This window comes from Triplophysa rosa, linkage group LG21 (genome assembly GCF_024868665.1).
Source record: "Triplophysa rosa linkage group LG21, Trosa_1v2, whole genome shotgun sequence".
Lineage (NCBI taxonomy): Eukaryota > Metazoa > Chordata > Actinopteri > Cypriniformes > Nemacheilidae > Triplophysa > Triplophysa rosa.
In genome coordinates, this window is record NC_079910.1 from 1,699,869 (window position 1) to 1,726,607 (window position 26,739).

At 38.8% G+C, this 26,739-nt stretch overlaps 5 protein-coding genes across 6 annotated transcripts in view; all 5 read right to left on the minus strand.

Annotated features, from left to right (window-relative positions):
• Positions 1-248: 248 nt before the first annotated feature.
• On the minus strand, positions 249-2,772 carry LOC130572028 (gastrula zinc finger protein XlCGF57.1-like). Its single transcript, XM_057363431.1, has 4 exons — positions 2,624-2,772; positions 2,372-2,537; positions 2,198-2,269; positions 249-2,071 (listed from the first exon to the last, which is right to left on the minus strand). Exons 1-4 carry the CDS (start codon positions 2,756-2,758, stop codon positions 1,101-1,103), a joined length of 1,344 nt encoding a protein of 447 aa, XP_057219414.1. The 5' UTR covers positions 2,759-2,772; the 3' UTR covers positions 249-1,100.
• A 3-nt stretch (positions 2,773-2,775) lies between these two features.
• On the minus strand, positions 2,776-3,484 carry LOC130545286 (zinc finger protein 211-like). Its single transcript, XM_057319719.1, has one exon. The coding sequence runs from the start codon at positions 3,466-3,468 to the stop codon at positions 2,776-2,778; it is 693 nt and encodes a 230-aa protein (XP_057175702.1). The 5' UTR covers positions 3,469-3,484.
• A 1,588-nt stretch (positions 3,485-5,072) lies between these two features.
• LOC130545287 (zinc finger protein 501-like) lies at positions 5,073-9,922 on the minus strand. The gene is made up of 4 exons (XM_057319721.1): positions 9,788-9,922; positions 9,383-9,547; positions 8,913-9,075; positions 5,073-7,540 (listed from the first exon to the last, which is right to left on the minus strand). Exons 1-4 carry the CDS (start codon positions 9,920-9,922, stop codon positions 6,654-6,656), a joined length of 1,350 nt encoding a protein of 449 aa, XP_057175704.1. The 3' UTR covers positions 5,073-6,653.
• Positions 9,923-11,967: 2,045 nt separating this feature from the next.
• LOC130545454 (zinc finger protein 184-like) lies at positions 11,968-19,360 on the minus strand. 2 transcript variants are annotated; one of them, XM_057319959.1, is made up of 4 exons: positions 18,999-19,360; positions 18,529-18,691; positions 13,870-14,489; positions 11,968-13,477 (listed from the first exon to the last, which is right to left on the minus strand). In XM_057319959.1, exons 1-3 carry the CDS (start codon positions 19,146-19,148, stop codon positions 13,885-13,887), a joined length of 918 nt encoding a protein of 305 aa, XP_057175942.1. In that variant the 5' UTR covers positions 19,149-19,360; the 3' UTR covers positions 11,968-13,477; positions 13,870-13,884. The 2 variants fall into 2 exon arrangements, with proteins under 2 accessions (XP_057175942.1, XP_057175941.1); XM_057319958.1 differs by lacking the exon at positions 11,968-13,477 and having other exon boundaries at positions 13,653-14,489; positions 18,999-19,359.
• Positions 19,361-22,294: 2,934 nt separating this feature from the next.
• The window catches only part of LOC130545288 (zinc finger protein 184-like), a 9,480-nt gene continuing 5,035 nt past the window's right edge, over positions 22,295-26,739 (minus strand). Inside the window, exons 2-4 of the mRNA XM_057319722.1 lie at positions 25,294-25,471; positions 24,903-25,065; positions 22,295-23,370 (exon numbers count right to left, since the gene is read on the minus strand). Coding sequence (XP_057175705.1) covers positions 22,298-23,370; positions 24,903-25,065; positions 25,294-25,471 — 1,414 coding nt within the window. The 3' untranslated portion in view covers positions 22,295-22,297. The remainder of the gene's footprint in view (positions 23,371-24,902; positions 25,066-25,293; positions 25,472-26,739) is intronic.

Sequence of the window (26,739 nt, forward strand, 5' to 3'; positions counted from 1 at the left end):
CTCACAGTAATAAAAAAGTGTCCCACGTCTGCATTTAAATATACCACCGGATCTTTATTTTTGTGGACCTACTTTTATACCAGAGGTTCTGGACATCTTGTTCAGATACATGGCATCATGGATTATATCAAATACCAACAGATAAAAAATCAAAACCAGACTTCCTCTGCTAGAAATCTTTTAATGGGTTGTGTTATAGATCTTCCATCAGGACACTGGTTCAAAACAAACAAGGTCTACCTATATCTTCCCTGATCTGAACCCTATCGAAAATGAGTGGGATGAACTGAAGAGGGAGCACCAACATTCGAAGCATCTGAAGGAATTCTGTATGGAGGAATAGTCCAAGATTACTTGTCGTGTTCTTCAACCTCATCAGACATCATACGAGAAGAGTCAGAGCTGTTTTTAGCAAATGGAGGTAGCAAAAAGAGTTCAATGAAGGGGGGCAGAACCTCGAGTTTCAAGAGAAACAAGCTTCTCTTACTGCAGAAAGACAAAAATAGAAAATACATGAATCCCCTAAACGATAAAAAACACAACACTTACCGTTGCTGAAACTGTAAACTTCATGTTGAAACTCTCTTCGAGTGCTGGACTGGAGCGAAATGTCACTTAACAACAGTCGTTTACCATAATGGTTGACAACTTTTAATGTTTTATTTTGGTCACGTCAATGATGACAATTGTAAGCGGCACATTCAAGCAATGAGAATCACATAACACACCAGTTCTGACAGATCCAGATTTAAAGTCTTAAAAGACTTCAAGTTAAGAAACTGTGGAAACGCAAAATGTTAAATCGGTTCATTGTGTTAAATTATGGAAAACAAAATATCTGTGTCAGATGCAAGCAGCGGCCTTGTTTGACCGACTCGGAACGCTCAAAACACTTTGATCATCAGTAAGTAGAAACTTTAACTTTACAAGATCCCAAAGCTACACAAACCTCTTATTCATTGGCCTCAGGTTGTCCAACATTAATATAATAATAATAAAACATAAACATTACGGAATTAACATACCTACAAAAGCTTTTTTTTTGCTGAGTTATTACATGTATGTTCTCTGAATGTTTTACTTGTCCAACAAGACAAACTTCACTTGTAATTTGAACAAGTTACTGATGATCTCAGGGATCTTCTGGTCTGAACAGTTTCATGTCGATGAACTTTGCAACACTTCTTCATGTGAATCTCAAGACGTCTTGATTTCTGAAAACTCTGTCCACATGAGGAGCATGGGTGAGATTTCTGTTCAGAGCACATATGAGATCCCACGCCTGTGTGTGTTTTCTTCTTGTGATTTTTAAGGTTGGAGAGTTTTGAGAAGGTCTTTCCACAGATGGAACAGACATGAGGCTTCACGCCTGTATGAGTCTTCATGTGCTTCTTCAGGTCAATTGCAGAAAAGAATGTTTTACTGCACTGTTCACACTGAAATGATCTCACTCCAGAATGATAGAGAAGATGATCTCTCAGAGTCGCTGCCGATGCAAAACTCTTTCCACACTGATCACATCCGTACGGCTTTTCTCCGGTGTGAACTCTCATGTGAGATTTAAGATTAGCCTTCAGACTGAAGCTCTTTCCACACTGATGACATCTGTAAGGTTTCTTTCCAGTGTGAACTCTCATGTGCTCTTTAAGGTGGTCTTTACGAATAAAAGTCCTTTCACACTGATCACATTTATAAGATTTCTCTCCAGTGTGAATTTTCATGTGCCTGTTAAGGTTGTATTCACGAATGAAGGTGGATCCACACTGGCCACATCTGTACGGCCGTTCTCCCGTGTGAATTCTCATGTGCAAAATAAGTTTGTATTTAAATTTAAAGAAATTTCCACACTGGTCACATCTGTAACGGCGTTCTTTAGTGTGAATTCTCATGTGCCTATTAAGTTTGGATTTATATGTGAAGATCTTTCCACACTGAGGGCAGGTATGAGAAGTTTTTTGTGGGAAACTCTCTTCTGTCCTCAAGCAACTCGGAGAGTCTTCTCTAGTCGTGAAATTATTTTCCTCCTCAATTTCATTCGGTTCTGAACTTTCCTCCTTCACCTCCATCAGGTCTAAAATAAAGAGAGAAAATCATTATGGTTAATACCACATAGTACAGTACATGTATTGGGCACTTCTGTAACTATTACAATAGTATTTATGTCATTACTGGTTACACATGAAGAGAAGATACACACCTGAATAAATCAAATCAGTCTTTTCTGTTTGTTGCACCGATTCTGTGATTTCTGTTTTCACCTCCATCAAGTCTAGAATGAAAACAGAAAAAACATTATGAAAAATACAACATAATAACAAATGCACCGAGTTCTTCTGAAACTATAATGGTAGTGTTTGTGGAAGACACATGCCTGAATAAAACAAAATGCCTTTTTCTGTCTGTACTTCTGCTTCTGTGATTTGTGTTTTTGGGATCTCGCTGTCCAGCAGCTTCACTGATGTCTTCTGCTCTTCATTACAGACAGAAAGCAGAAGATCTGGAGATGTTTGATCACAGAGAGAAACACCACATACATCCTGAAAATAACATCACAACAAACACAGAATAACATTCAGAGCCTGGATACATCTGTACAAAACTTTCTGTGCAAATCTGTCCAAACCTTTCTGTTGAGTTGGTCTCTCTCTCTGAGTTTTGTCTCCAGTAACTTCACCTCTTTCTTCAGCTGACAGATTTCTGTCATCAAATCATCAATATCCAGCATAGACAGATCAGTTCCTACTGATTTACAGCACATCACATCCACCTGCACCATCATAGACGTCTTGAAATCAGAAAACTCTGTCCACATGAGGAGCAAGGGTGAGATTTCTGTTCAGAGCACATATGAGATCCCACGCCTGTGTGTGTTTTCTTCTTGTGATTTTTAAGGTTGGAGAGTTTTGAGAAGGACTTTCCACAGATGGAACAGACATGAGGCTTCACAACTGTATGAGTCTTCATGTGCTTCTTCAGGTCAATTGCAGAAAAGAATGTTTTACTGCACTGTTCACACTGAAATGATCTCACTCCAGAATGATAGAGAAGATGATCTCTCAGAGTCGCTGCCGATGCAAAACTCTTTCCACACTGATCACATCCGTACGGCTTTTCTCCGGTGTGAACTCTCATGTGAGATTTAAGATTAGCCTTCAGACTGAAGCTCTTTCCACACTGATGACATCTGTAAGGTTTCTTTCCAGTGTGAACTCTCATGTGCTCTTTAAGGTGGTCTTTACGAATAAAAGTCCTTTCACACTGATCACATTTATAAGATTTCTCTCCAGTGTGAATTTTCATGTGCCTGTTAAGGTTGTATTCACGAATGAAGGTGGATCCACACTGGCCACATCTGTACGGCCGTTCTCCCGTGTGAATTCTCATGTGCAAAATAAGTTTGTATTTAAATTTAAAGAAATTTCCACACTGGTCACATCTGTAACGGCGTTCTTTAGTGTGAATTCTCATGTGCCTATTAAGTTTGGATTTATATGTGAAGTCTTTCCACACTGATGCGGCAGGTATGAGGAAGTTGTGTTTGTGGGAAAGTTTTTTCGTGCTCTAATCTGTCCTCTTAAGCAACTCGGAGAGATCTTCTCAGTATGATGATATTTCTCCTCACATTTCATTCGGTTCTGAACTTTCCTCCTTCACCTCCATCAGGTCTAATAAAGAGAAATCTATGGTAATCACATAGAGTAATAGACTTCTGTAACTTTACAATAGTATCATACGGTTACACATGAAATACACACCTATTCAATGTCTTGTGCACCAGATTCACTCCATCAAGCTAGATGAACGAAAATTATGAAAATACATAATTGCACCAGTTCTTTGAAACTATAACATGGTATGTGTCATTATGTAGGAAGACACACCCTGAATAAAACAAATGCACTTCTCTGTCTTGTTCTTCTGTGATTTGTGTTTTCAGGGCTCATCTCGACGTCCAGCAGCTTCACTGATGTCTTCTGCTCTTCATTACAGACAGAAAGCAGAAGATCTGGAGATGTTTGATCACAGAGAGAAACACCACATACATCCTGAAAATAACATCACAACAAACACAGAATAACATTCAGAGCCTGGATACATCTGTACAAAACTTTCTGTGCAAATCTGTCCAAACCTTTCTGTTGAGTTGGTCTCTCTCTCTGAGTTTTGTCTCCAGTAACTTCACCTCTTTCTTCAGCTGACAGATTTCTGTCATCAAATCATCAATATCCAGCATAGACAGATCAGTTCCTACTGATTTACAGCACATCACATCCACCTGCACCATCATCATGGACATCTGAACACAACATCAAAATTATGTTCCNCATGGACATCTGAACACAACATCAAAATTATTGTTCCTACTCATTACAGCGCAAGCTTTGATAAATCAGTGAAAAAACTTATTTCAAAACAATTATATCATGTTAACATTTAACATGGTAACATCACTCATACAGCGCAAGCTTTGATAAATCAGTGAAAAAACTTATTTCAAAACAATTATATCATGTTAACATTTAACATGGTAACATCATGTTAACACAACACTAACCGCTGCTGAAACTGTGGCACGCCTTTTCTTCACGCGCTGCTGTTCTCTGTCACACGTGATGCGTCTGCGCCACCTGCCGGCTGGAGGGAAGCGCAGTGTCTGATTGACAACAGAAATTAACCACATTATTTACTTCATGGCTTACAGTTGTTAGATGTGGTCATTTTTGTCTTATGTTTTAATGAAAGTCAGTGTAGACTATTGTAAGCTGCTCTATATTCGATCACTAAGAATCCTCCTCCTACCAACATACGTTTTTAAAAGAAAACTCATTGAAGTGAACATATTAAAATCTTATATTAAGAAAATATACACAGCAGGAAAATCTAATGAAAGAGCTTAACATTACTTCACCACTCCGCTGACCGCTGCAGTCTGGAAAGTACAGACTTTCTTTGCGAATATCTTGTGTCACGAACACGGCTGGACTATATCATAAAAGTAGCGTATTTTGGTCAATAAAAGTCTAAATATCAAAAGTTTATTAACTCAAAATTATAATGCATAGTGATTCATCTTTATTGTGCTTATATGAAAACATGCCACGTATACACGAAAGTATACCATATATACAAAAAATATACCTTACAAGTTTGACTTTAAATGTAGTTAGATCCCAAAACGGCACAAACCTGTAATTCATTGGTCTCTGGTTCCAACACTTTAAATCAAAGTAATTCAAGAAACCCAGGGCCCGTTTCAGAAAGGAGGTTTAGAGAAAACTCTGAGTATATTAACCCTGTAGTGAGGGAAACTCTAGGTTTTCTGTTTCAGAATGTGAGGTATGTCAAACCCGAGAGAGCGGGGTAACTCAAGCCCGTTTCTAAAAGAGAGGTAACTTATACTGAGAGTCAGTAACCATAGTAACTTACTTTGTGAACCTAACCTGGTCGGGAGCAGGTTTTCTTTGGTTAACCCAGAGTTTCTTTCCATCTCCTCCCCCTTTCAAAGCGCAAGTGGTGTAACTCATTCATTCATTCATGGCACACATGTTGATCACACAGAGACCATCTCACTGACTTATGTCATATGAGCTTTTACAGAGGATTCATGAAGAGGCTGCATTCATTCAAAGGGATGTACTTTGATTTCAGGAGAGCAATTTAGGACCCGAGTGGAATTTTGTCATTTCCTTGTGCATTTTTATTAAAACTGTACCATTTTTCTTTAAAGTGAATTAGATATATAAAAATATATCTCATCCATCCTTACATCAATAACATCAGCCATCGTGGCCGTGTATTACATCAGAGCACATTCTTTCCTTTACATGTTCTCACAAGTGGTAGTTTTCTATGGAGGATGAGAAATTACTTAATAATGTGCACGAATAAAGAAATTAATAAATACAAACACAGCGATAAAGGTATAAACAATTCATTTACTGTAGATGTGTAGCCATTCCTACCCAAATCTGCTCAGAGCAGGGCTCGAACCGCTGATTAGCCTGATTTTGACATGACAGTCTGACACCCTAACAAGTGTCCTAGACACCATGACATCTCACACTCATCACCAGAGCACTGAAGGGGAGTGAGAACATGAGATTTATTATTATTTCTGTTGTTTCATTCATTTACTAATTGATTTGTTTGTTTATTGGTACATTTATCTATTTATTAATTTAAACAAGTCATTTTCTGCAGATGCTGAGCGGAAAGTGCACCTCGCTCTCAAGCGCTTTCTGCCTCCATGTTGCTTTTTTTGGTGCCGTTGCCATGGTGAATTGTCATATTGGAGCTCCATTGATCATGGCTTGTCATAGTTGTGGCGCAAGCGCTAAACCCATGGTCAGTCTACCCAGAGTTGATTGAACTAACTCAAATCAAATGTTCTGAAACCAAAAACTCAAAAGTTTCGCATCTCGGTGTAAATCAACTCTGTGTTGGTTAAACCTCCTTATTGAAACGGGCCCCTGGTCAGTATATTAACATAAAACGTTTTTGCAATACATACAAGATCCCAAAACTTTACAAACCTTTATTCAACCTTTATATGAGTTGAAAACAGCCCAGAAATTTTCGGAGTGCACCTTTTTGCTAAATTGTTACACTCTTTGACAAAAAACATTCAGTGTGAAGGTCAAACACAAACTCCATCACTTGTAATTTGAACAAGTTACTGATGATCTCAGGGATCTTCTGGTCTGAACAGTTTCATGTGGATGAACTTTGCAACACTTCTTCATGTGAATCTCAAGACGTCTTGATTTCTGAAAACTCTGTCCACATGAGTAGCACGGGTGAGATTTCTGTTCAGAGCACATATGAGATCCCACTCCTGTGTGTGTTTTCTTCTTGTGATTTTTAAGGTTGGAGAGTTTTGAGAAGGTCTTTCCACAGATGGAACAGACATGAGGCTTCACGCCTGTATGATTCTTCATGTGTTGTTTCAGGTTATTTGCAGAAAAGAATGTTTTACTGCACTGTTCACACTGAAATGATCTCACTCCAGAATGATATAGAAGATGATCTCTCCAAGACGTTGCCCACGAAAATCTCTTTCCACACTGATCACATCTGTAAGGCTTTTCTCCAGTGTGAACTCTTATGTGCTCATTAAGGTGGTCTTTACGATTGAAGATTTTTCCACACTGATCACATTTATAAGATTTTTCTCCAGTGTGAACTTTCATGTGCTCTTTAAGGTGGTCTTTACGAACGAAGATCTTTCCACACTGGTCACATCTGTAAGATTTTTCTCCAGTGTGAATTTTCATGTGCCTGTTAAGGTTGTATTCACGATTTACGGTCAATCCACACTGGTCACATCTGTAAGGGCGTTCTCTAGTGTGAATTCTCATGTGCCTGTTAAGATTGGATTTATATGTGAAGATCTTTCCACACTGAGGGCACATGTGAGAATTGTTGTCTTCATTCTTCTCAGTCTTCAAGCAGGTCACAGATTCTTCTCCAGTTATGAGATGATGGTCTTTCTCCTCCATTTCATTCGGTTCTGAACTTTCCTCCTTCACCTTCATCAGGTCTAAAATGAAGAGAGAAAATCATTATGATCAGTATCATAGTACAGAAATGCGCTGAGAGGGTTGCCAACTCTCACGCCAAATTTCAAAGCCAACATAAATTCAATAGGTAACAGCAACAAAACGGCTCATACGATTGTCCTTCTGTCAGGATTAGGACATTGTTCAGATGAAGCTCCAAACCTTCTTAACTGGACAAGTTTAAAACAGCGCTGATCTGTATCCATTGCATTTTTACTGTGGACATTTCACATGTACGCTTATTTCTGTTACTACGGTAATATGGGGTCAATGAAAGAGTGTCTGATCTCATCACTGTATTTACCGTAACATCAGCAAAAGCAGAGAGTTGGGATTGCCCAGCAAGTTTTGAGGAAACAGCACAACATAATGTCAAAAAGTTGAAAAAGTCAGACAATTTCATAAATCTTTCTTTATAATAACCTCCAATTGTAAGCACCACCAAATTAATTTGTTTTACTTTAGCAATATTTCATAAATATACCAAGTCACTTTAATGCATTATTACAAAATTCATAATAAATTGTGAATAACTTTTGCACTAAGTAAATCTTTAACCATGGTTTTATTTTAGTCTAACTACGATATGTATAGATTATAGAATAATCCACAGCTAGACGTAGAGGCCAAGAACAACCCGACGCGAAGCGCCTAAGTGCATTAAAATCCTTTAATGCACGGCTAACTATGGATTATCCCGCTTATACCATGGTCATTTGCCAAATTAAAGATGTTATTGATGTATTGGTGCTTTTGATTAGACAGGTGAAAATGACAGGTATTTTTTGTCCGTTAATTTCAAACATTGATCAAACTGACTGGAACTACCAGGCATTAAACGGCTTTAATGCACACCTTCCAGCCAATCAGAATCGAGTATTCAAACAGACCATGGTATAATTGTAGAGTTAAAAACATCGATAATTTCCCCAAGGGAAGACCTAAATACGTTCATATTGTTTTTGAAAACAAAGAGAATCGTCTTGTGTTAACATCTTTTATGTTACATTTTTACAAGGAACCTCCCAGACATGCCCACTGCATATGACATCATCTTACTGTGGCACATTTCCACTTTAAAGCTCCATAGAAATATATTTTATAATAAGCACAAGAAAGGAATAGTCACTTCTACACAGACAACTGCGTGAGGTTGTGTAGGAAGAGCAAACTAAAGAGCATGGTGAGGAAAATGTACCCCTGCAAGCAACCCCACCCAACCCTGGCCGAAAAAATCTCACTCCAACCACAAAGTCAAAGACGGCAACCCTGCACTGAACACTTCTGTATCTGTTACAATAGTGTTCATGTCTTTATATCATCACTGGTTAAACATGAAGAGAAGATACACACCTGAATAAAACACATCATCTTCATCTGTCTGTTCTTCTTTGATTTGTGTTTTCAGCTCCATCTCACAGTCCAGCAGCTTCACTGATGTCTTCTGCTCTTCATTACAGACAGAAAGCAGAAGATCTGGAGATGTTTGATCACAGAGAGAAACACCACATACATCCTGAAAATAACATCACAACAAACACAGAATAACATTCAGAGATTATACACATTTAAACAAATATCGTAGGTATTAAACACGTGTGAAACAGTCTGAGGGTGAGAAAATAATGACCGGAGTTTTATTTTTGTACTCAACAGTAAATGACCAGCGAACCAAAAGGTTAAAATGCTCATCCACACAATCTGATATTTGTTTGATCCTCACCGGGAAAACTGCAAGTCTGATCTACAATGTACATCTTTACATTTGACAGACAGACAGTCAATCATGTAAAAGATGAAATGAATGTTTAATGTGTCCAAACCTTTCTGTTGAGTTGGTCTCTCTCTCTGAGTTTTGTCTCCAGTAACTTCACCTCTTTCTTCAGCTGACAGATTTCTGTCATCAAATCATCAATATCCAGCATAGACAGATCAGTTCCTACTGATTTACAGCACATCACATCCACCTGCACCATCATCATGGACATCTGAACACAACATTAAAATTATGTTCAAAGACCGCAAAACATGATTGTAATGTGATTAACGTTACACACGAATGGAGCTTCGATAAATCAAGAAAAACTTTCCTGACTAAAACATTGATAACAACATCGATATAATCTCAAGATTTTAAAGCACCCAGAAAAAAACAACAAGTTACAAAAAGCAAGAGAAAACACAGATATCACATTAATGATGAAAAACATAAACAACACGACACTTACTGCTGTTGAAACGGTGAGCTGAACTTTCTTCACGTGCTGTTTTCTGTGACACGTGATGCGTTTGCGCCACCTGCTGGACTGGTTGAGGACGCAGCGGTTGCTTGACAACAGTTGTTTACCAGAGTTACCAAGCATCTTCTTCTTCTTTAGGTTTAATGACGGGTTGCGAACCAATTTATAGGTGTATACCGCCACCTACTGTGATGGAGTGTGAAGAGAATTGACTGTATATTCTGTGTTCATCCACTGATCCTGATAGATTAAGAAACTGCGCTCATTCGTCTACCTGCATTCAATCCATCATACAAAATATTATTTATGGAAATTTCCATAGTTCTTCTTTCAGACACCTCCTTTCTGTATCATATGCACGACATACCAACAAAACATGTTCATCAGTGGTGTTAATTACAACTGCACTAATCTGCGGTTAGTGGACAAATTTGGGCACTTTGCGATTCCATTTATATTTTACATAAATGTCATAAAACTGTATTTTTTTGCTTTTTAATAAATGTAAAATCTTTTAAGTTATGCACTTATTTGGTGATTTTTGTGTTATTCTTTTACCTTAATTACCTCTATTACCCCATTTATTTGAATGTAAAATAAGCAGTTTTATGTTTTTCACCCAAAATTCACACGAAAACATAATTTTCATTAAAAACTGCATTCCACTAATTAAAACACAGTAAAAAACCTTTAAAATAAATGACGCTTCTGTTTTTTGTGACATCTAATGGACTTAAAGTAGCAATTACCTGAATTATCAATGTAAATATAAAATAAGCATTTTTTAATGTTATTTTAACCTAAAATTAGCCTACCAATCAGATTAAGAGAAAAAAAATATTTAAGAAAACAAAATCATTTTGCCCACATTTATCCCCAACATTACTTTTATAGGGTTTAACATGTATAACACAAACCTGTATTGTTTCCCTATAATATACAATGTATGATTAAGATTTGAATGTTCTGTCCATAAATATGTGTAAATGATCTGTTCCCTGCTACTTATGTGATGAATGACTTTACTTTTCTTTATGCCTCTTTCTATCTTATAATATTGTCTCCCTGTTTTAGCATAGTTACCCAATCATCTCTATTTATAAATGTTCAATGTTGACAGTTGTAAGCGGCACATTCAAGCAATGAGAGTCACATTACACACCAGTTCTGACAGATCTTGATGAGAAATTAAAGCCTGAAAGTTAAGTAACTGTGAAAACGAAAAATGTTGTAATTCTGTTCATTTTATTAAAATATGGACAACATTATATAAACTCATCACAGATGCAAGCATTCTTTAAATGTTAAAAATGAGTTGAATCGCATTTAATCTCTCCAGAGAATGAAAGAGTCTCAGACAATCAACAGTGCTGCAAAAACAGCAGAAAACACAAGTAATACAAACATATTTTCACATAAAGTAAATACAGTTTAGCTTATGAAAACCTAGTTCAGGGGTTCCCAAAGTGGCGAACGGGGAGGTCACAATGCTGTGAGGGTGGGGTCGCAAGATGATTTCCAGATTTTTTTTTATTATTAGAAATAGCAAATGTAATCTCAGTAAGTGTAACAAAATATAAAAATATTAGTTAAGTTAAAAATAAAACCAGGCAAATAAAAAGCCATCAGCTTTAGGAATTTCCTCCCCCTCGATCATGACCCCTGAGGTGATTATGTCACATTAACGACATTAGCAAGATGTATTAGGTTAGGTGCAGCAAGTCCATTTACTGCACCACGTTAAACAGTCCCATGTGCACGCAGATTATTTTTCATGCTTTAAATTTAGGATATTCTTATTTGTCGAAATGAAACGTTGATTAATATCGACCAAAGACAACGCAGGGATGGCAGCTCCCTCAGGTATGAAAAGAGGCACTCAAATCAGTTTGATGAAATTCGACCATCTGTAGTAATAGTTCATAGTTAATGTATAACAACAAGTAAAGAAATAAGTAAATAACTATAAAATAATTTGTTAGACTGTGATATTTTGTGTTGTCATTACCCGCGTTTCGGGTAGAATAGGTGCATGTGTGCATTTGCTTGGAACGTTTGTATACTTTAACCACATCTGAGGATAGTGGGGGTCTCGAGTCACTGGGACTGTTATTTTGGGGGTCTCGGGCAGAAAAGTTTGGGAACCCCTGATCTAGTTCACTTCCTTCTGAATGCCTCTATGAATGCCTCTCTGAATGAACTATTCATATTCACATTTTTGCATTCACTTACCTTGAAAACTTGAATGGCTCATTGTTTTATGACAAGTTTAAAGGTCCAGTGTGTAGTTTCTGGAAGATCTATTGACAGAAATGCAATATTATATACGTAACTATGTCTTCAGAGGTGTATAAAGACCTTACATAGTGAAGCGTTATGTTGTTATAACGCTTCGCTGTATTTTTCAATGAGAAAACATCATCCATCAGCAAACAATTCTCAGCACCTTAGACCTCGGTACACACTACCCTCACTTCAAACATTGAACTCTCCTCTTTCGCCCCACTGACTGACACTGAAGTCATCAGACTTCTCTCCAGCCACCCCATCACCTGTCCCCTTGACCCAATCCCCTCCCATCTCCTTCAGGCCACATCCAGCGCACTCACACACATCATCAACACCTTCCTGCTCACCGGCACTTTTCAATCCACATTCAAACAGGCCCAGGTCACGCCCCTACTTAAGAAACCAACATTGGACCCCTCTACTACCGACAGTTACAGACCTGTCTCTCTCCTCCCGTTTATTGCAAAAACAATTGAAAGGGCAGTTTTCAACCAGGTGTCTTCCTACCTATCCCAAAATAAACTACTGGATGACAAGCAGTCTGGCTTCAAAACAAACCACTCCACTGAGACTGCAATGCTATCGGTCACAGAAGCACTGCGGCTAGCCAAGGCGGAATCTAAATCCTCGGTCCTGATTCTGCTAGACCTATCTGCAGCGTTTGACACTGTCAATCACCAGATACTGCTAGCAACCCTGTCACTCTAGGAATCTCAGGCTCTCCTCTCCGCTGGTTCAAATCCGACCTCTCCGGCAGATCCTTTATGGTGTCATGGAGGGGTTCGCTGTCCACTGCTCACCACATGATCACTGGGGTCTCTCAGGGATCAGTGCTTGGACCGCTGCTTTTTTCCATCTATACGACATCCTTGGGACCCATCATACGGGCACACGGCTTCTCGTATCACTGTTATGCCGAAGACACCCAGATCTACATCTCGTTTCACCCAGACGATACCACCGTAGCAGCTCACATTACAGCCTGCCTACAAGACATCTCAGCTTCGATAAAAGGGCATCACCTCCAGGTGAAACCTGCCAAGACAGAACTACTCGTGTTTCCGGCACACCCCACGGTGCAACACGATCTCACCATCCAACTTAGCAATACCACAATCACTCCTTCCAAAACAGCCAGGAACCTCTGAGTCATATTTGATGAATTAGCTTTTGTTGAAACTAGTTACTTTGTATTAGCACCCATTGTATTATTGCTCCTGTATGACATATTGCTTATTGCTCCCTGAACTCTCTGTAAGTCACTTTGGATAAAAGCGTCTGCTAAATGAATAAATGTAAATGTTATTACCTTAGAATGATTTATTTCTATCTACATGCACCGCCGGTTCCCTTGCATGAATTCATCATGTTGTGTCAGCCGCTGTAGTGCTTTAAAAGAGAGGGAGGAGGGGTGGAGTGAGCCGATGGTTGCAATTCACAACCTCATCACTAGATTTGACTGACTGGACCTTTAATTCCAGACTGTGAATCAGATGAGCTGTTTCTATTCAAAACACTTTGATCATCAGTAAACAGAACCGTTAACTTCACAAGATCCCAAAACTGCACAAACCTCTTATTTATTGACCCTTGTTTAAAATACTACCATTGCTGAAGTAACATTCCGACAAAAGTTTTTTTCTAAAATGTTACATGTATGTTCTCTGAATGTTTTACTTGTCCAACAAGACAAACTTCACAAGTAATTTTAACAAGTTACTGCTGAAGGTCTCAGGGATCTTCTGGTCTGAACAGTTTCATGTGGATGAACTTTGCAACACCTCTTCATGTGAATCTCAAGACGTCTGTCCACATGAGGAGCATGGGTAGGATTTTTGTTCAGAGCACATATGAGATCCCACGCCTGTGTGTGTTTTCTTCTTGTGATTTTTAAGTTTGGAGAGGTGTTTGAAGGCCTTTCCACAGATGGAACAGACATAAGACTTCACACCTGTATGAATCTTCATGTGTTGGTTCAGGTTATTTGCAGAAATGAATGTTTTACTGCACTGTTCACACTGAAATGATCTCACTCCAGAATGATAGAGAAGATGATCTCTCCAAGACGTTGTCCACGAAAAGCTCTTTCCACACTGATCACATCTGTAAGGCTTTTCTCCAGTGTGAACTCTCATGTGTAAATTAAGGTGGTCTTTACGAACAAATATCTTTCCACAGTGATCACATTGATGAGAGTTTTCTCCAGTGTGAACTCTCATGTGCCTATTAAGGTTGTATTTATATGTGAAGATCTTTCCACACTGAGGGCACATGTGAGAATTTTTGTCTTCATTCTTCTCAGTGTTCAAGCAGGTCACAGATTCTTCTCCAGTTATGAGATGATGGTCTTTCTCCTCCATTTCATTCGGTTCTGAACTTTCCTCCTTCACCTTCATCAGGTCTAAAATGAAGAGAGAAAATCATTATGATCAGTATCATAGTACAGAAATGCGCTGAGAGGGTTGCCAACTCTCACGCCAAATTTCAAAGCCAACATAAATTCAATAGGTAACAGCAACAAAACGGCTCATACGATTGTCCTTCTGTCAGGATTAGGACATTGTTCAGATGAAGCTCCAAACCTTCTTAACTGGACAAGTTTAAAACAGCGCTGATCTGTATCCATTGCATTTTTACTGTGGACATTTCACATGTACGCTTATTTCTGTTACTACGGTAATATTGGGTCAATGAAAGAGTGTCTGATCTCATCACTGTATTTACCGTAACATCAGCAAAAGCAGAGAGTTGGGATTGCCCAGCAAGTTTTGAGGAAACAGCACAACATAATGTCAAAAAGTTGAAAAAGTCAGACAATTTCATAAATCTTTCTTTATAATAACCTCCAATTGTAAGCTCCATCAAATTAATTTGTTTTACTTTAGCAATATTTCATAAATATACCAAGTCACTTTAATGCATTATTACAAAATTCATAATAAATTGTGAATAACTTTTGCACTAAGTAAATCTTTAACCATGGTTTTATTTTAGTCTAACTACGATATGTATAGATTATAGAATAATCCACAGCTAGACGTAGAGGCCAAGAACAACCCGACGCGAAGCGCCTAAGTGCATTAAAATCCTTTAATGCACGGCTAACTATGGATTATCCCGCTTATACCATGGTCATTTGCCAAATTAAAGTTGTTATTGATGTATTGGTGCTTTTGATTAGACAGGTGAAAATGACAGGTATTTTTCGTCCGTTAATTTCAAACATTGTTCAAACTGACTGGAACTACCCGGGCATTAAACGGTTTTAAAGCGGCCGTAACACACGCGGTTTTGCTAATCTCATATTAATTCAATTTGATTTATATAGCGCTTTTCACAATGTCCATTGTTCCAAAGCAGCTTTACAGGAGAAAATAAGTAAAACACAAAAAAGGTAAAACACAGTGTAATAAAGCTCAATAAAACGGAAGGAGGCGGGAACCGGCGAACATTTACTACATTTGCTACGTATGAGGAAGCTCCGCCCCCTTTGGTGGATTGAGTTATTCTAGGTGTTGAGTTTTGAGATCTTAGAGAGCGTGATGGGTTGTAGTGTGGTAGAAGCTCTGTTATGTAGGTAGGGGCTAAACCGTTTAAGGCTTTATAAGTAATTAAAAGAACTTTAAAGTCAATACGATACTTAATGGGTAACCAGTGAAGGGTTGATAACATTGGGGTTATGTGATCGTATTTTCTGGACCTGGTTAGAACTCTGGCAGCTGCATTCTGAACTAACTGTAGTTTGTTTATTGATGCTGCAGGACAACCACTAAGCAGTGCATTACAGTAGTCAAGTCTTGAGGTCACAAATGCATGAATAAGCTTCTCTGCATCAGCCACACATAAAATATTTCGCAATTTGGCAACATTTCTAAGGTGGAAGAAGGCTGTTTTTGTGACATTTGAGATGTGATTTTTAAATGACAGGTTGCTGTCTAATATAACGCCAAGGTCTTTAACTGTATTTGTTGGAGTAACAGTGCAGCCTTCAATTTGCAGGTCATAATCCGAAATATTCTGCTCACGTGTCTTTGGTCCGATAAGTAATATTTCTGTTTTATTAGAATTTAAAAGAAGGAAATTACAAGTCATCCAATGCTTTATATCGTCGATGCACTCTGCCAATTTGGATAGTTGGAAGGAATCATCTGGTCTTGATGAGATATATAGCTGAGTATCATCTGCATAACAGTGGAAGCTAATTCCATGTTTTCTAATAATGTTTCCAAGGGGCAGCATGTATATGGAGAATAGCAAGGGTCCTAAAACCGATCCCTGCGGCAATCCATAATTTACTTGCGTTAGATTTGATGATTCCCCATTTAAATGGACAAATTGATGTCTGTCTGATAAGTACGATCTGAACCAGTGTAGTGCCTGTCCCTGAATACCGGTATAATTGTGTAAGCGATCTAGAAGTATTTTATGGTCTACAGTATCGAACGCAGCACTAAGGTCAAGCAGGACTAGGAGTGAGATGTTACCTTTATCTGATGCTATAAGCAGGTCGTTTGTAATTTTAACAAACGCAGTTTCAGTACTATGATGCGGTCTAAAGCCTGACTGAAATTTTTCGTGTATGTCATACTTTTGTAAGAAAGAGCACAACTGAGTGGACACTACTTTTTCTAGTATTTTAGACAGGTAAGGGAGATTTGAAATCGGTCTATAGTTTCCTAGTTCATTGGGGTCTAAGTTTGGTTTCTTGTTAAGAGGCTTAATGACGGCCAGTTTAAAGGGTCCTGGGACATGGCCTAGATTAATTGACGAGCTGATAATGTTATAAATGGGCTCAATTGCAACGGGTAATAACTCTTTTAAGTTGATATGGGGTCTAATAAGCATGTTGTAGGTTTAGATGTTGCAATAAGTTTAATTAAATCTTCCTGTTTTATAGGTGAAAAACATTGTAGCCTTTCTTTTGGGGCGATGGTTGGTACTAATTTATAGGACAGACTTGGAGGTTGTGTTTTTACTATTTTGTCTCGTTTGTTTGTTTGTAAAAAATTTCATGAATTCATTGCTACCAAGGTGCGGTGGGTGGAATAACCAGGTCAGGTGATGTCTGTTTATTTGTTAGTTTAGCAACTGTACCAAATAAAAACCTTTGATTGTTTTAGTTAGTTTCTATGAGGTTACGGAGGTGCTCAGCCTTTGCTGCTTTTAGTGCCTTTTTATAACAGTTTGCACTCTCTTTCCACGCAATTTTAAAGACCTCTAATTGGGTTTGTTTCCATTTGCGCTCCAGTTTACGTGTTTCTCTTTTAAGGGCGCGGGTGGTGCTATTGTACCATGGTGCTACGTTTTTCTCATTAATCTTTTTTTGACTTCATAGGCGCAACAGCTTCTAATGTATTAGAGAAAATAGTGCCCAATTTGCTGGTCATGTCATCGAGCGATTCTGTATTTATTGGTATGGTTATTAAAGGAGTCAGATCTGGCAAGCTCTTTGCGAAACTATCTTTAGTAGTCGAGGTAATTGTTCTACCCTGTTGATAACGAGTTAAGGGCTCTGCATACTACATTCAAAATCGAAAAACGACCATCTGTGACCTGATTTCGAACAAAATCTGGTCCAAACGACAATTCGTTTCACTAGTTCGCAGCAGCAAACCAAACAGAACTATCCGGGAAAGTTTGTGTTGGCCGGTAAACACCCTCGAGCCACCATTGGTCCTTGGCCATTACGTAATAGGTGGGTGTGTTGTTTGTGTGGCCACGTGTGCAGTGGCTATTTGGATACGTCATGTAAACCCCGCCTCCAGAAACAAAGGGGTGTTGGATTGTTTGGATTGTTCGAGCTTCGTTTTACCCCCAAACGCAGAACGAAAGCGCAATTCACCTGGACTATGCTGAGCCCTTTAAACGGCTGATTTCTGCAGTGCACAGTGTACATGTTATAAGATAGTAATCAGTGACATCGTCACTTTGAGGTATAATATCTATATTGGTTAGATCGGCTCCGTGAGATATAGACCATGGTATAATTGTAGAGTTAAAAACATCGATAATTTTCCTAACGGAAGACCTAAATACGTTCATATTGTTTTTGAAAAGAAAGAGAATCGTCTTGTGTTAACATCTTTTATAATACATTTTTACAAGGAACCTCCCAGACATGCCCACTGCATATGACATCATCTTACTGTGGCACATTTCCACTTTAAAGCTCCATAGAAATATATTTTATAATAAGCACAAGAAAGGAATAGTCACTTCTACACAGACAACTGCGTGAGGTTGTGTAGGAAGAGCAAACTAAAGAGCATGGTGAGGAAAATGTACCCCTGCAAGCAACCCCACCCAACCCTGGCCGAAAAAATCTCACTCCAACCACAAAGTCAAAGACGGCAACCCTGCACTGAACACTTCTGTATCTGTTACAATAGTGTTCATGTCTTTATATCATGACTGGTTAAACATGAAGAGAAGATACACACCTGAATAAAACACATCATCTTCATCTGTCTGTTCTTCTTTGATTTGTGTTTTCAGCTCCATCTCACAGTCCAGCAGCTTCACTGATGTCTTCTGCTCTTCATTACAGACAGAAAGCAGAAGATCTGGAGATGTTTGATCACAGAGAGAAACACCACATACATCCTGAAAATAACATCACAACAAACACAGAATAACATTCAGAGATTATACACATTTAAACAAATATCGTAGGTATTAAACACGTGTGAAACAGTCTGAGGGTGAGAAAATAATGACCGGAGTTTTATTTTTGTACTCAACAGTAAATGACCAGCGAACCAAAAGGTTAAAATGCTCATCCACACAATCTGATATTTGTTTGATCCTCACCGGGAAAACTTCAAGTCTGATCTACAATGTACATCTTTACATTTGACAGACAGACAGTCAATCATGTAAAAGATGAAATGAATGTTTAATGTGTCCAAACCTTTCTGTTGAGTTGGTCTCTCTCTCTGAGTTTTGTCTCCAGTAACTTCACCTCTTTCTTCAGCTGACATATTTCTGTCATCAAATCATAAATATCACATATTTTTTCAATATAGCACATCACATCCACCTGCACCATCATCATGGACATCTGAACACAACATTAAAATTATGTTCAAAGACCGCAAAACATGATTGTAATGTGATTAACGTTACACACGAATGGAGCTTCGATAAATCAAGAAAAACTTTCCTGACTAAAACATTGATAACAACATCGATATAATCTCAAGATTTTAAAGCACCCAGAAAAAAACAACAAGTTACAAAAAGCAAGAGAAAACACAGATATCACATTAATGATGAAAAACATAAACAACACGACACTTACTGCTGTTGAAACGGTGAGCTGAACTTTCTTCACGTGCTGTTTTCTGTGACACGTGATGCGTTTGCGCCACCTGCTGGACTGGTTGAGGACGCAGCGGTTGCTTGACAACAGTTGTTTACCAGAGTTACCAAGCATCTTCTTCTTCTTTAGGTTTAATGACGGGTTGCGAACCAATCTATAGGTGTATACCGCCACCTACTGTGATGGAGTGTGAAGAGAATTGACTATATATTCTGTGTTCATCCACTGATCCTGATAGATTAAGAAACTGCGCTCATTCGTCTACCTGCATTCAATCCATCATACAAAATATTGCTATTTTTGGCTCACAATGACATGAAATGATTTGTATACGTGTATATATTTATATTAACATTCATATGAGATTGTGTTAATAGCAATGATAGATAGTGTTACTAAGAGTGTAGAGCTGCATCTTTTAAGTTCTTGGTGGCAGTTGAGAGCTTGAGTTACTGTGACAACTGTGGTGCCTCTTCCGACAACACAGAGCACCGCTTGACTAACAGCAAACTCTCGTCTCTCTTACTCTTTATTGAAAAAGAGTTTAATCTGAATACAGTTCCTCCCTTTGACCGGGACCTGTAACAGAAAATTTCATACGGTGGACCGACATTCCACAGGCCACAATCAACAACCTGATCAACTCTATGCGAAGGAGATGTGTTGCACTGCGTGAGGCAAATGGTGTACACACCAGATACTGACTGGTTTTCGGACCCCCCAATACAGTAAAACTGCACATTTTAGAGTGGCCTTTTACTGTGGCCAGCCTAAGGCACACCTGTGCAATAATCATGCTGTCTAATCAGCATCTTGATATGCCACACCTGTGAGGTGGATGGATTATTTTAGCAAAGGAGAAGTGCTCACTAACACAGATTTAGACAGATTTGTGAACAATCTTTGAGAGAAATAGGCCTTTTGTGTACATAGAAAAAGTCTTAGGTCTTTGAGTTCAGCACATGAAAAATGTGGGCAAAAACAAGTGTTGCGTTTATAATTTTGGTCAGTGTAGTTACCCAATCACCTCTATTTTTAAATGTTCAATGTTGACAGTTGTAAGCGGCACATTCAAGCAATGACAGTCACATTACACACCAGTTCTGACAGATCTTGATTTTAATCTAGAAATTAAGGCTTGAAACCTGAAATTTAAGAAACTGTGAAAACGCAAAATGTTGTAATTCTGCTCACTTTATTAAAATATGGACAACATTATATAAACTCATAACAGATGCAAGCATTCTTTAAATGTTAAAAATGAGTTGAATCGCATTTAATCTCTCCAGAGAATGAAAGAGTCTCAGACAATCAAGAGAAACACAAATCATTTTACAAAGTAATACAAAGATATTTTCACATAAAGCATACACAACTTATGAAAACCTAGTTCACTTCCTTCTGAATGCCTCAAATCAAACTATTTATAATCACATTTTTGTATCACTAACCTAAAAAGCTTTAAATGGCTCATTGTGTTATGACAAGTTTAAAGGGCCAGTGTGTAGTTTTTGGAGGATCTATCGACAGAAATGCAACATAATAAAAAAATTGCCTTCACACTGCTCTCTCACTGCTCCTTGACAACAAGAACGCATATGCGAGAATGCTGTTTGTAGACTACAGCTCAGCATTCAATACCATAGTGCCGACCAAACTTGTTTTGAAGCTCCAGGCTCTTGGTTTAAACAGATCCCTGTGTGACGGGATTCTGTATTTCCTGTCAGGCAGACGTCAAGTTGTCACAATAGGAACTATTTGTGAGGAATTATTGAGGAATACTTCCTCTCTGCTGACTCTCAACACTGGTGCCCCCCAGAGATCCGTCCTAAGCCCACTCCTTTACTCCCTATATACACAAGATTGCATTGCCACACACAGCTCTAACGTCATTGTGAAATTCGCAGATGACACGACAGTGATAGGTCTGATCACTAACAATGATGAGTCGACCTACAGAGAGGATGTTTGCAGTCTGATGCACTGGTGTAAGGAGAACCATCTCTTGCTCAATATTGACAAAACCAAGGAGCTGGTGGTTGATTTCAGGAGGCAGTACAAGGAACACAGCCCCATCACCATCGACGGGACACCTGTGGAGCAGGTAAACCGCTTCAAGTTCCTTGGGGTGAACATCCCTGACAGTCTCACATGGACTGTTCACACTGATGCAGTGCTAAAGAAGGCACACCAGCGCCTCTCTATTCTCAGGCGCCTGAGGAAGTTTGGGATGAGCCCCAAATTCCTCAGAACCTTTCACACCTGCACAGTCGAGAGCATTCTAACTGGCTGCATTACCACCTGGTATGGAAACAGCACCGCCGGCAACTGCAAAGCACTGCAGAGGGTTGTGTGAACTGCCCGTGGTGTTGTGGGAGATGAGCTTCCATCTCTCCAGGAGATCTACACCAGGCGGTGTTTAAGGAAAGCCAGGAAGATCATCAGGGATTCCAGCCACCCGAATCACAGGCTGCTCTCCTTGCTGCCTTCGGGCAGACGATACCGGAGCATCTGTCCCGCACAAACCGGCTGAAGGACAGCTTTTTCCCTCAGGCTATTAGACTGCTCAACATCAAAAACTGATACACTCCACACGCTCAGGGGTGGAGTGAGCCGATGGTTGTAATTCACAACTTCAGCGCTAGATTTGACTGACTGGACCTTTAATTCCAGACTGTGAATCAGATGAGCTGTTTCTATTCAAAACACTTTGATCATCAGTATACATAATCTTTTACTTCACAAGATGCCAAAACTGCACAAACCTCTTATTCATTGACCCTTGTTTAAAATACTACCATTGCTGAAGTAACATTCCTACAAAAGGTTTTTCTGAAATGTTACGAGAATGTTTTACTTGTCCAACAAGACAAACTTCACAAGTAATTTTAGCAAGTTACTGCAGATGATCTCAGGGATTTTCTGATCGGAACGGTTTCATGTGGATGAACTTTACAACACTTCTTCATGTGAATCTCAAGACATCTTGATTTCCGAAAACTCTGTCCACATGAGGCGCACTGGTGAGATTTCTGTTCAGAGCACATATGAGATCCCACGCCTGTGTGTGTTTTCTTCTTGTGATTTTTAAGTTTGGAGAGGTGTAAGAAGGCCTTTCCACAGATGGAACAGACATAAGACTTCACATCTGTATGAATCTTCATGTGTTGGTTCAGGTTATTTGCAGAAATGAAGGCTTTACTGCACAGTTCACACTGAAATGATCTCACTCCAGAATGATAGAGAAGATGATCTCTCAAAGACGTTGTCCACGAAAAGCTCTTTCCACACTGATCACATCTGTAAGGCTTTTCTCCAGTGTGAACTCTCATGTGCTCATTAAGGTGGTCTGTACGATTGAAGATCTTCCCACACTGATCACATGTATAGGATTTTTCTCCAGTGTGAATTCTCATGTGCAAATTAAGGTTAAATTTACGAACGAAGATCTTCCCACACTGCTCACATTTATACGATTTTTCTCCAGTATGAACTCTTATGTGCTCTTTAAGATTGTATTCACGATTGAAGATCTTTCCATACTGCTCACATTTATAAGATTTCTCTCCAGTGTGAACTCTCATGTGTAAATTAAGGTTGTATTTACGAACGAAGATCTTTCCACACTGATCACATTTATAAGATTTTTCTCCAGTGTGAACTTTCATGTGCTCTTTAAGGTGGTCTTTACGAACGAAGATCTTTTCACACTGATCACATTTATACGATTTTTCTCTAGTGTGAATTCTCATGTGCCTGTTAAGATTGGATTTAAATGTGAAGATCTTTCCACAATGAGGGCACATGTGAGAATTGTTGTCTTCATTCTTCTCAGTCTTCAAGCAGGTCAGAGATTCTTCTCCAGTTATGAGATGATGGTCTTTCTCCTCCATTTCATTCGGTTCTGAACTTTCCTTCATTTCATTCAATCCTGAACTTTCCTCCTTCACCTTCATCAGGTCTAAAATGAACAGAGAAAATCATTATGATCAGTATCACATAGTACAGAAATGCGCTGAGAGGGTTGTCAACTCTCACGCAGGCTCTATCTCACTCTGTTCAAACAACTCTCACGCCAACATGAAAGCGGGGCAGTTGTGGCCTAATGGTTAGAGAGTCGGACTCGTGACCACAAGGTTGCCGGTTCGATTCCCAGTGCCGGCGGGTAACAACTGAGGTGCCTGTACTGCTCCGGGGTACTGCTCCGGGGGTATGTGTGTTCACCACTTGCTGTGTTTGTGTTCACTACTCTCTGGATGGGTTAAATGCAGAGGTCACATTTCGTTGCCATGTGCAATGACAATAAAGTTGAATCTAATCTAATCTAATCTAAATTCAATAGGTAACAGCAACAAAACGGCTCACACGATTGTCCTTCTGTCAGGATTAGGCTACGTTGTTCAGATGAAGCTCCAAACCTTCTTAACTAGTTTAAAACAGCGCTGATCTGTATCCATTGCATTTTGACTAGGGATGCACCGATACCATTTTTTAAAGACCGAGTACGAGTACCGATATTTTTTTCTGGTACTCGCAGATACCGATACCTATAACCGATGCCTGTATAATGTGCAATAATGTTAATAAACCAGTATCTTACTGGTACATTTTCTTTTTTTTCGTTTTTAGGTCTACTTAAATTTAAGTACTATTTTTTAATCAAGTTCTATTTTTTATGATAAGTAGCACACAATTTTACTAGCACATTTACTTCAGTTTACTAAAGTAAACAATATACTCTGTGGTCAAACAATAAAAAAATTAAGGGGGGTGGTGTGGTAAAATGTGAGTGTATTATAACTTGTTCAATTTAACCGGAGTTTTATTTTGACGGATCGCCACAAATGGTGTTTGTTAATGTGTTCGTGTCCTCGTGCAGTGAAACGCTGGCGCTGAAAGCTCCACAAGCACAATGTGTTCAGTACACGCAACCGCACCTCTCTTTCACACACGGTAACGCAAAACAAGCAGAATACATATTTAAACAGTATCTGAATATTTTGTTAACTGTTACGTTAGCTGTTCAGCGCTAATTTCTAGTTAGGAAATGCCTGGATTTCTCGATTCCGTCCGTGTTTTCCACATTGCAGAAATCATAGGGCTCTATGTATGTCACGTGAGGTATCGGTCTTTGGTATCGGTGTGTCATTACGAGTACGAGTACATGAGCTTGGTATCGGGCCGATACCGATACTGGTATCGGCCCCTGGACCATGGTATAATTGTAGAAGAAAAAACATTGATCATTTTCATAAGGGAAGACCTAAATACTTTCATACTGTTTTTTAAAAGAAAGAGAATCCTCTTATGTCATCATCTTTTATATTAAATAAAAAAAACCTGCAAGCAACCCCACCCAACCCTGGCCGAAAAAATCTCACTCCAACCACAAAGTCAAAGACGGCAACCCTGCACTGAACACTTCTGTATCTGTTACAATAGTGTTCATGTCTTTATATCATGACTGGTTAAACATGAAGAGAAGATACACACCTGAATAAAACACATCATCTTCATCTGTCTGTTCTTCTTTGATTTGTGTTTTCAGCTCCATCTCACAGTCCAGCAGCTTCACTGATGTCTTCTGCTCTTCATTACAGACAGAAAGCAGAAGATCTGGAGATGTTTGATCACAGAGAGAAACACCACATACATCCTGAAAATAACATCACAACAAACACAGAATAACATTCAGAGATTATACACATTTAAACAAATATCGTAGGTATTAAACACGTGTGAAACAGTCTGAGAAAATGACGACAGACGTTTTGGGTGAACTACTAAACAGTAAATGACCAACAAGAAAAAACAAGTTACAAAAAACAAGAGAAAACACAAATATCAAACAAATGACGAAAAACATAAACAACACGACACTTACTGCTGTTGAAACGGTGAGCTGAACTTTCTTCACGTGCTGTTTTCTGTGACACGTGATGCGTTTGCGCCACCTGCTGGACTGGTTGAGGACGCAGCGGTTGCTGGAGTTCCCCAAGCATCTTCTTCTTCTTTTGGTTTTGTGACGGGTTGTGAACCAACTTCTAGGTGTATACCGCCACCTACTGTGATGGAGTGTGAAGAGAATTGACTGTATTTGCCTATATTCCATCCACTGTTCCTGATAGATTTCGATACTGCGCTCATTCGTCTACCTGCATTCAATCCATCATACAAAATATTATTTATGGAAAATTCCATAGTTCTTCTTTCAGACACCTCCTTTCTGTATCATATGCAGGACATACCAACAAAACCTGTTCTATCGTCTCATCTATTAAACATGCATCACACAAACCTGTATTGTTTCCCTATAATACACAATGTATGATTTGAATGTTCTGTCCATAAATATGTGTAAATGATCTGTTCCCTGCTACTTATGTGATGAATGACTTTACTTTTCTTTATGCCTCTTTGCATCTTATAATATTGTCTCCCTGTTTTAGCATAGTTACCCAATCATCTCTATTTATAAATGTTCAACGCAGTTGTAAGCGGCACATTCAAGCAATAAGATTCACATTACACACCAGTTCTGTCAGATCTTGATGAGAAATTAAAGCCTGAAAGTTAAGAAACTGTGAAAACGCAAAATATTGTGATTGTGTTCACTTTATTAAAATATGGACAAATTTGCTATTTTTGATACCAGTAATTACATTTTCACTAGTAAAAATGTGAATTCTTGGTATCAACAATCACGCGATCACTAGCAGAAATTTGTATTCTTGATATTAAAATTTTTATTTCAATAAGTAAAAGACGTAATTATTGATATCTGAAAACTGTGAGTCCACTCGCGACTACGTTCCGAGGGTTCTCCTTCACGGTCAGTCGGGTTGTTTCCGGGGAATTGTCAATATTTTGCTGGCATCAGGAAGACGTTAATTTGCGGGAGAATTTAGGGAAGGGTTGGATGTCTATGAATAGGCCTATATACTTATCAAACCTCTGTGGACATACTTCTTAGATGAAGCTAGGTGAAGTTGAATAAACTATGCACGATTTGACATGTTTGTATTGACTTAAGACGAGACGAAAATGCATCATTTAGGCCCGATTCACATTTCGCGTCTTTCCCGCGCGCAGAGGGTATGCACGTCACTTTCCCACGTGAACCGGGACACGCTCCCTTACGTGGTAAAACTAAGGCAAAATGGCTGCATTCAATAGGAGGAACAAAAACCGGGACTAAATCACGCAATTATTTGCTGAAACTACAAGCAGCTGGACTCGACGGTGATCCTTACAACTACCTTATGACTTAAAAAGGAATCAGGTGTTCTTAGACACTCAAACGTTGCGCGGAATTGCGTTTCCTGATATT

Coding starts and splice junctions, on each gene's coding strand:
- LOC130545287 (XM_057319721.1), bottom strand. CDS start 9,922: ATGCTTGGTAACTCTGGTAAACAACTGTTGTCAAGCAACCGCTGCGTC. Junction 9,076..9,382: donor GAGACCAACTCAACAGAAAG/GTTTGGACACAT, acceptor TGTTATTTTCAG/GATGTATGTGGTGTTTCTCT. Junction 7,541..8,912: donor AGATGATGTGTTTTATTCAG/GTGTGTATCTTC, acceptor TCTTCATTTTAG/ACCTGATGAAGGTGAAGGAG.
- LOC130545286 (XM_057319719.1), bottom strand. CDS start 3,468: ATGAGAATTCACACTAAAGAACGCCGTTACAGATGTGACCAGTGTGGA.
- LOC130545454 (XM_057319959.1), bottom strand. CDS start 19,148: ATGTCCATGATGATGGTGCAGGTGGATGTGATGTGCTATATTGAAAAA. Junction 18,692..18,998: donor GAGACCAACTCAACAGAAAG/GTTTGGACACAT, acceptor TGTTATTTTCAG/GATGTATGTGGTGTTTCTCT. Junction 14,490..18,528: donor AGATGATGTGTTTTATTCAG/GTGTGTATCTTC, acceptor TCTTCATTTTAG/ACCTGATGAAGGTGAAGGAG.
- LOC130572028 (XM_057363431.1), bottom strand. CDS start 2,758: ATGTGCTGTAAATCAGTAGGAACTGATCTGTCTATGCTGGATATTGAT. Junction 2,538..2,623: donor GAGACCAACTCAACAGAAAG/GTTTGGACAGAT, acceptor TGTTATTTTCAG/GATGTATGTGGTGTTTCTCT. Junction 2,270..2,371: donor AGGCATTTTGTTTTATTCAG/GCATGTGTCTTC, acceptor TTTTCATTCTAG/ACTTGATGGAGGTGAAAACA.